The 10,072-nt window shown below is 35.8% G+C and overlaps 1 protein-coding gene across 1 annotated transcript; it reads left to right on the top strand.

Annotated features, from left to right (window-relative positions):
* Positions 1–3,720: 3,720 nt before the first annotated feature.
* On the top strand, positions 3,721–9,250 carry LOC129242616 (uncharacterized). The gene is made up of 3 exons (XM_054879370.1): positions 3,721–3,863; positions 7,713–7,931; positions 8,648–9,250. The coding sequence occupies exons 2-3, from the start codon at positions 7,775–7,777 to the stop codon at positions 9,151–9,153; spliced, it is 663 nt and encodes a 220-aa protein (XP_054735345.1). The 5' UTR covers positions 3,721–3,863; positions 7,713–7,774; the 3' UTR covers positions 9,154–9,250.
* The last annotated feature ends 822 nt before the right edge of the window (positions 9,251–10,072 follow it).

Raw genomic sequence — 10,072 nt, 5'->3', positions numbered from 1 at the left:
AGTGTGCGCCCCTAATACTTTCGATTCAAAAAATGTGAGCAAATATTACTAATTATAGCAGTTGTCATTGACTATAGGAATTTATTCACGTACATAAAAAAAATATAGAGCAAATATACAGGGTGTTTCGTTACCAACTGCAAAGACTTTAAGGGGGTGGTAGGGTTTAGCGCTAAAAAAACACTTTTTTTTTTAATTTTTTACAGAAATATGGCTTAAGATACTTTAATAAAATCAGTTGCATGTTATTGTACATCTTTTCAATAAGTTTTTAAAAAATATTAATAATAAAATATTGACAAATAAGCCCATGACAGAGTTTTTTTGGAGATATGTTTTTCGAGAGGTGCTCTGCGGTGCCAATCGGCATTCGTCGTAGAATCATCTGAAACTAAAAAAGTCCAATTTTTCAGTTAAAGTATGACGTAATGCTCCCCCCCCCCCCCCATGAATACAATTTTTTTTTTCATTTTTGTAATTAGTTTTGGTGGCAAAAAAACGTAAAACGAGCATTTTTGGCGAAAAATTTCGCCATATTTGTAAGTGAAAAACAACCTTAAAAAAAAAAATAAAAAAAAACAGTGTGGGGGGGGGGAGGTATTTTTGATTTAGAAAACGTGTGCCAAATTTGAAAAGAATCGGTTGAATAGTTTCGGAGTTGTGATTGGCACCGACTTTTAAGAAGTCGTTTCGGGAAAAACGCGTTTGAAAAAATGACTCTGAAAAATTATCTATGCTCCGCATTCGAGGTAGAGTGCCTACAAAGGCTATAACTTTGAGAGTTCTGCTCCGATCCACTTAAAATTTTGACACAACATTCCTGAAATGATTTACTATAAGATGAGTGAAGAAAAAAATTTCGATTTTGTGACCCTAGAACCCCCCCCCCCCCCCCGCCCCCCCCCCCTTAAGGTTACATCCTGTGTCAAATTTCAACCACACAAGAGACTTAAAGGTAGCGGTCCAAGGTCCAACTCGAACACCCTGAGAGTGGCAGCCATTTTTTCGTCTAAAAAAGAATATATCTTTTTTTTAGAAATATTATGCGTACGACAGTAAATTCACTCGACAGCCAATAAAATTATCAACTAAATAACCTTGAAAATTATTTTTGATGTACAAAACATGTGTGTTTATGGAAATTCGCAAATTCGCGCTGCAAAATTTCTTAAAATTTGTGGCCTTTATCAGCGGGGCAATCAAGTTAGCCTAGAAAATTATTTATCTATCGTCTTAGAAGTTTGCCCAGAAATCTTAAAAATATTAACTTTTTGTGACTTTCGTCACGAAATTAGCCACAGAATATAGTCTTAATCTGTTTGTAGTCGGTAGCAAAACACCCTGTATAGTATGCCTGCAAATATTTGTAGCTAACAGATTCACCGGTAAATTACAAAACTTTATCAGTAAGCTAATGAAAAACTTAAAACAATTTCGTTCTAGAAAAAACGAGAGCACAAAGAGAATATTTTTTTTTCATAAATAGCTTATCTACTAAAAGTACAAGCGAAAATTCCCATAACTGCGTATGTGTACAGTGTGTTGCATAAGTTTCATTGGGAAATACAGCCTAAAAGTGCAACTGCCGCTACCGAGTTGGCAATTGCGACGCTTTAAATAATGGCCCCAGTTCGACATTGAAAACAGCTTCTCCTAAAAACTAGCTATCATTTGGAGACGATAAAAAACTGTAAGCAGCACCACTTGTATGATAACATTAACCGAACTCCTTCTCCACCTGATAATTCCAACGTAGAAGAGCTCTTCCTCTTCCTCTGCAATCAACAGTTGGTATCGCATCGAATACTTTCAAAACCGGAGCGTTTCTATCAATTTGGACGACATGACCCACACAAAGGAGACGCTGAATCTCTATTCGCTGCTTATCTGTTGGCCCGAAAACTAGATACCAAGTGCTGATCTACTCCACAGATGCCACTAAAGTCCAATAAATATCGAGATTCGGGAAAGAAAATGGCGCGGAATAGGGCATACTCTGCTGCTTTAGACTGGAATCCTCATGGGACACAGACGAAATCCTGACATGGGTTCAGGTTAAAGCCAATGCTAAAAACCGAAATCAGTGGAAAGCAATCAGAACATGGATACTATGCGCCCAGCAATAAATCATCATCATCATATGAAAACATTACTAATGTAATAATTAAACAACACTTAGTTATTCAACACAAAAATGTGTAATAGTTATTCATAATTTTTACAAGAGAAAATAACACGAAATTTTGACAGCCCTGGCGCAAAGTGTAATAAATGTGACTTTATAACGAGCGCAGCTCTTTAAAGACAACGGCCCACTAACTTAGGCGGTGTGACTCTAGATCCACTGGTAATATGAAACATGAAGTCTGAAGAAGCGCTGAAATTCGTCAGAAGCCTTCAATTACACTAGTTTACGAATTTTCACTTTCAAATATGGCCCTCGACCAAAAAGCGTTTTTTAGACTAATTTGAGGTCGCTGAAACCAAAAATAATTTTTTTTTTTTTTTCAAAGAACGATTTCCGAGATATTCCCAAAACACCTTTTATTTGTGCAATAGTGCAGTTATTACCTGCACTCTCGAAAACAGTGCGCGCCATTTCTTTGAAGTGCATAAATTTCGAAAGGCACACATATAACCTACATGGCAATAATTCGTGTCAATGGAAGTCGTAGTTTTCGCAAAACAGCTGTTGAAAGTTAAAATCAAAGGCATTTTTGACGTTTTTTACTAAATTATCAAAGTTTATTAACTTTTTTCTTTAACAAAAAAATTTTTTATATTGACATAAGATAATTTTTCTGAAAGACAATTTTGTCACCTACATTTTAAGCCTAAGTTTGTCTGAATCGAGGAAAAATTGTAGAAGTTACGACCCATAAAGTCAACACGTGTGATTTTGCAGCTTTTGACTTCATTTTTGGTTGCAGCGACCTCAAATTAGTTTAAAAAACGCTTTTTGGTCGAGGACCATTTTTGGTGTAAACTAGTGTTATAGACGCATAGTCAAGCGCAATAGAATGCATCAGAGGTTGCTGTGCACTATGGCTTAACAGAGCTAACTGACTATTGCGTGAAAGGAAAAACCATAAGATAAAATTTACATTGTAAATTCTTCGAACAAACAAATCGAGTACCCCTCATCATACTCGTAATCATTATCTGCATTTAATTACAATAGCAAAAATGAATATACACTTCATACACTAATGTATGGGCTCTTCACTGCCAGAATGCAATTATCATTTATTCACCGCCTCGTCCTCACCTTGCTCTAAAAAAACGGGTTTGCCATATAAACAGTTTTTCATAAACTATGTAGAATAGAAGAGAGCGCAGTCTGTGAGAACTCATATTTACTCGCATTCACTTACATAAATATTTTAGAGGAAAATTATATTAACCAATTGAAAAAAGCATCGCGTCTCTTTTCTCAAGCAATATGCTGTGTATAATAACAATTACAACAAACACAATCATCAATTGATTAACTGTCGCTCACACCCACAATCCAACTTGTCTAGGCTGTTAGAACAAGCGCTCGTAGATATTTACATACAAATGTACGTATATTCATACTATAGAGTGTAGTGTATACGTGCACTTGAATTATTTTGCAATTTCGTACTAATTGGTGTTTTGCTTCCATTTCGTTATTTCATTATTTATGTATTGTTTTTTTTTTCAATAAAATGTCGCTTTCAGTCACCCAACTCTGAGCTCAGTTCAGTCGGTGTAGAGATACGGTACCGAATTGTCGCAGCGTAGTTGAAGTTGAAACGTTAAAAACGGAGCGGTTCAGCACAATTTTAAAAAAGATTCCCTACAAATTAAGCAAACTTGGAAGTTTAGAAATACGTGCTGTAAGTTTTCCAAACTAATTCTGAGCTAATTTATATGCTGCCGGCACATCTTGTAAACAATTTTGTGTATTTTTTTGTGAATTGTGGGATGCTTCAAAAATAAATTCAAGGAATAAATTATTTGTTTAAATTCTGTGAAAACCACTTTCGGGTTTAGACCTGAACGCAGGTTATTGGAACCACATTGCGCCAATTGATGAATCTCGACGCAAACCATAAAAACTCCGACCATTGCCTGGTACCGTCAAATCATGTATTTTGAATTAAGAGTCTGAAAATCAATGGAAATAATTGTGATAGTCAAAGCTGTTGGGTGCACAAGTAAATTTTAATTGGAATCTCATCGCATCATTTCGTAGCTCATCATTAGCCTCCCATTCTTGGCGTGTATGTGTGAACAGTTCGCGCGAACGTTTTTTATAATCACTACAGTGCACAGTGGGCGATTTGACAAGCCTAGTTCAAGTTAACCTCAAGTTAAGCCCTTGTTATTATCGGTAATATTTTTTTGTAGAAGTGTTAGACTATACCTACATGCAATTACTTTACTCTTGGCTGTTGTACCTAAGATATTCTTAAAGAAAAATGTTGTTGTTGGGTTTGGTTATTTTATGTTAGTATGTTATTGTTTCAGGATACTATTTATTTATTTCCTTTATTTTTTATTTTTTATTTTAACATTTTTATTTTTTTGTTTATTTATTTTTGTCTACAGTTAAATCGTACAGACCATATTAAAAATGTTTTTGAATATTTATTTCTTTGTATCATTATTTAAGTCAATGGTAACGACCTTGGTGACTAGATTTATAGGGTAACATAACAGAAACATAAGAACTAAAATTAAATAGATGGTTTATTTGACAAATAATAAGACTCAATAAGTGACTTAAACAGAGGCCTCGGCATCGCAAAACCAAGATCAAGACTTCTAGGAAGCCGATTAAACTCGTCCAGTCCCCTTGTAAGTGAACTTCAACATATTTAGTGATTATACTATATTATATATATAGGGGGTAGATGAGATGCATATTATCAGTTTCAATGCAGTTCTTAGTGCTTTTAAGGGGGAAGTCTACTGTGACAAGGGAAAAAACAGGCTTATTTTCCGGATTTTATTTCTAACAAAATATTGCTCGTACATAAAATCTATTTAAACTCTTATCTTTATTATATATTTAAGTTTTTGAAAAAAAAATTTTAAGTCAAAATATTCAAAATGGCCGCTGTGGCACTTCTGCAAGCGCAGGTCCGCTTTTCTTAGGTGCCTACACGGTATACATGAAATCTTACGTTTCGGTGATCTAAAACAAAAAAGCAAAATATTGTTATCATATACATAGTATTGACTCTCGTCTGACGTAGGATTATGTCGATAAAAAATTTTGGCGTTGAAAAAAAAATTCTTGAAATTTTTTTCTTTTTTTTTGCCAAAAATTGATGTTACTATTGTTTATAACAATTTAACAAATAACGATATCAAAAAAATCCTATGTCAGACGAGAGACACTATTACAGAGAATATATAATTAAATTTTTAAGCTGATTCATTTATCAGAACTCGAGATATCGTGTACACCGTATAGAAAAGCGGGCCTGCGCTTGCAGAAGTGCCACAGCGGCCATTTTGAATATTTTGACTTAAATTTTTTTTTCAAAAACTTAAATATATAATAAAGATAAGAGTTTAAATAGATTTTATGTACGAGCAATATTTTGTTAGAAATAAAATCCGGAAAATAAGCCTGTTTTTTCCCTTGTCACAGTAGACTTCCCCCTTAAAGCAATAAGGATGAGATTTAAGTAGCTTTTATTGTTCAAACCGACCCTATTGCTATAAAAAATGTGGCTACAGAAAGCCTTTAAGATAAAAAAAAATAAAGGGTGTTTTTTTAGAGCTTAGGTTTTCAAGATGAAATAAAACGTATATAATTTAATGTTATGGCCAAGAATTTAGCTTTATTATAAAGATTAGGGTTTGTCATTATGTTTTAAAAATGATTTCAGGCAAGTGGCCGCCGCGGCTGGCTCGAATAAATTCCAGTCGAGAGGCCCAATTTTCGACCACTTTTTGCAGCAATTGGGGCCGTATGTCAGCAATAACGCGCCGAATATTCTCTTCCAAGACGTCAATCGTCTCGGGCTTATCTGCGTAGACAAGCGACTTCACATAGCCCCACAAGAAATAGTCCAGCGGTGTTATATCGCACGATCTTGGAGGCCACGCCACAGGTCCACGGCGCGAGATAATGCGCTCACCAAACGTTTCCTTCAATAAATCGATTGTTGCGTTGGCTGTATGGCATGTAGCGCCGTCTTGTTGGAACCAAAGGTCGTCCACCTCAACATAGTCCAATTCAGGCACGAAAAAGTCATTAATCATGGCTCTATAGCGCTCTCCATTGACTGTAACATTATGGCCGGCTTCATTTTTAAAGAAATATGGACCAATGATTCCCTCTGCCTATAGAGCACACCAAACAGTGACTTTTTGAGGATGTAACGGCGTCTCAGCAATGGCTTGTGGATTATGTTCACTCCAAATGCGACAATTTTGCTTATTGACATACCCATTCAACCAAAAGTGAGCTTCATCGCTGAACAAAATTTTCTTCGATGCGTCGCGCGAACCGAACCATTATTTTCGTAATAAATTTGCACGATTTGCAAACGTTGTTCAAGTCTATTCATTATGAAATGGCAAACCAAACTGAGCATAAATCAAGTGACAGCTGTCAAAAAGACCATCTACGAAAAAAGTAGTGCCAACTTGAAAACCTAACCTCTAAAAAAACACCCTTTATGTGCACTTGTCAATTTCAATGATACAGAAATTTTTACTGCTAGATGTGTGACCTTAATTTTCATTATTTGCGGCATACCAAAAATTTACATCAAGCCTTTCTCAAAACTACTTATACATTTTTCAACAAAAGTATTTTAAACGAATTGTCTATGGATGAAAATCGAAGTACGCCCAATTAGCTTTGTAAGAGTAACTAAAAGCCTTTATCTACCTAAATATTTGGCACTTGTCTTATTAGAAAAGAATTGCTAATTCAAATTAAAACATTTTTATGTATTAATATATTGTTATTAGAAATAACTATTTACTAAGTTAAGCTTAAAATTGATTTAACGGTAATTTTACTCCACTTTAAATGACGACATAACTAACTTAAATTTATTGCTGGCGTTAATAAGTGATAACAAAAAACAGGCCTTATGGTGAATTCCGACAAATTCCAAACAAATAAGAATGATTTCATAGCTAGACTAACGGGTGTTTTTTTAGCTGCATGAGAACTATCGATATCGATAACTATGGTTTGACTGCTGAGAATGGCAAACTTTGAACACATTCCACCTCAATAAGGTTTGGTTCATCATGAATCGTTTAACCCCAGACAGACGTTTCTAATTTGTGGAAATTTACTTTAAAAAATAAATAAATAAATCTGTTCGCGAAGCTCATAGAGCACTGGCGGCATTACCGGGCCTTATTTCTTACGAAGGAGCTGTCGTTACGGTGAATGGCGAACACTATCGATCTATGCTGACCAGTTTCCAAAAAATAGTCGGCTAAACATCGACGATATTTGGTTCCAACAAGACGGCGCAACTCCCCATACAGCGCTTAACAATCGGCCCGATTTGTTGGTAAAAGTAGTCAAAATTTGGACTTATCGAATAGACGATATAATTCGTAGCTGCGGCGAATTATCTACCAGATTATAATAAAAAATTATTCGAACAAAATTTTTGATTTGTATTATAATTTTAAGTTCTCAAGCTCATGTACTCACCGACTTACCAATGTTTAAAACCTTTGTGTATCTCATTTCATAGGGCAAGCACCATTTGTCAAATTGCATTGCATAGCACCTCAATTCAACAGTCCACAGGCAACAATGCAACGATTCGGATGTCAACGCCCTTTACTTATTTTGGCACTTTTTGGATTCGTTTGTTTGAGTCTCGCCGGTTTCGTAAGCGCTGTAACTCAAATCAACCAAGATAGCTATAGTAGCACCGTAGTTGGAGATGTGGTCGTATTCAGAAATAAAAGTAAGCCATAAGGGGTAGTCAGAAGCCCATTTTTTTATTTGCTTGTCAATTGCTTTATTTTACAGAAATAAAAAATAGCATTAATACATCATGTTTCGACTTGACTTTAGCAAAATTTAAAAAAAAAAATTAATAATTGTAAAAGTTATCGCTGTTTTTGTGGAGCCCGTTTCTCCAGAAGTCCTTGGAGATTCATCTAAAATCAATCGGACCAGAGAAATTAGTTTTATTAACAAATAATCTTGTGCCTGATCGAAGGTTTTTTTCAAAATTAACAATATGGCGGCCTCAGGAAATATTTTTCACATTTTCGAGAAAAAAATCGACAATTAATTGTTTAAAAAATCGAATTTTTGAAAAAAAAAATCCTTCGATCAGGCACGAGTTTTTTATGTTTTTCAAAAGCAGTATACATTTTATTGAAATCTACCAAGCGGTTTTTAAGTTACAGTGATCACCACTTCAAAAAAACATAGTTTTGATAAAAATGCATTTAAAGTTTTGCTATCGGCTCCGGAACGCCCAAGCGCCCTTTGTTAATTGTTGAATAGCTCTAAAAGTATTTTTCGGATTCACTTCAAATTTTCACACAATTTTTTTAGGATAAAACTTTGAGAAAATTCTGACTACCCCTAACCCCATAAATCGCCAGAATAAGAAAATAACAGATACTAAAATATCCAATTCTACTTTATCATCGCGCATTGATTTTATAGCTACTTGGCAGTGTGATCGCGTTTTCTGTCCAATAGATACGGAGCAATGTGTGGTAACAAAGTCTATGTCGCCTGATAGTTCAACGGTGCTGATACGGAGAAATATTTGCTTGTCGTCAAAAAACGATGCTCTCATTGATACAACTTTTAATGAAACAGTGGAGCCAAATACAAATGTTGAATTAAGATTGGTTAGTACGAAAAGTGGTTCGTATGTTAACGGAGGATCATCTAGCGACATTAACATCGCGGACGTGAATCAGATTAACGAAAAAATTCAAAAAGATGTCGAGAACATTATACGGCAAAGTACGCAGAATGCACAATTAAACCTTCGGAGAGCACAGAATGAAGCACGAAGAAGTATGCAGGAAGCACACCGCGATATTCAGAAAACAACAGAGGAAGTTCTAAGAAGCCTACAGGAAACACATCGCGAAGTTCAGCGGGCACAATTCGAAGCAGCGCAATCTCTCAGAAACGTGCCCTTCTGGGGGTGGTGGTAATCGTTATGGAATCCAGTGTGCACAGTCCCACACGGAATCATCCTATACTACTGTATATATATTTATATGATATTTGAATAAATAAAATTATTAAACAGTGGCTTTACTTTTACTAAAATAAAAAAGACGACAAGTCAAAATGAAATGAAGCCAGTTGGATGAAGAAATAAAATCAGGCAATTGGCGAACTATAGAAAGACAATAAGTGGCACTTTGCATTTTGATGCCATGAGATGCTACATAGTTGTGGAACGGCAAAAATAATCTAAGTAGACCTGTGACGCTCTTTTCGAAGCGGGTGGTACAGCAAGAAGTAATACACCCATATTTTATATAAGAAAAGAGTCACAGTTATGCTGCATGGCGCACTATTTTATTTTTATTGTAGGACTTTACCCTCGACAGGCAGCTTCGGATGAGCCTACGGATGAAAGCGCACCTCGGCTAGATCAGCCGTCAAAGTCGTCAAAAGCGGGAGATAATTTTCTCCAAAAGCACCATTGCAAGCTGGCAACGTATCTGCTTGGCAAGTTAGGATATCAACACAAGGGGTGAATCACTTTTTTATTTGCTTCTAAGCATAAACAATTGGGGAAGCCTGTAGGTTACTAATCGCAGATTTCTCTGTTAAGGGCAATATCGCTATTCTTTCGGATAGCCAAGCCGCAATCCAGGCGCTGAACGCGACTATAACAACCTCTAAAGTGGTGGAGCAAAGTAGGAATAGCCTCACCAACTTGAGTGAAAACCATAGAGTAACCTTGATTTGGGTCCCGGGACACCGGAACATAGAAGGTAACGAAAAAGCAGATGAACTGGCAAGAGGGGGATCTGCCATGAATAGCGCTCTTGCAGTACCAGTATTCACTCCACTAGGTGCGGTCAAGAATGCAATTTCTCTAAAATACCTTCGAATTGC

This window comes from Anastrepha obliqua, chromosome 3, assembly GCF_027943255.1.
Source record: "Anastrepha obliqua isolate idAnaObli1 chromosome 3, idAnaObli1_1.0, whole genome shotgun sequence".
NCBI lineage: Eukaryota > Metazoa > Arthropoda > Insecta > Diptera > Tephritidae > Anastrepha > Anastrepha obliqua.
Note: the sequence above shows the minus strand (reverse complement) of the source record. Positions and strands in the feature narration are given on the sequence as shown.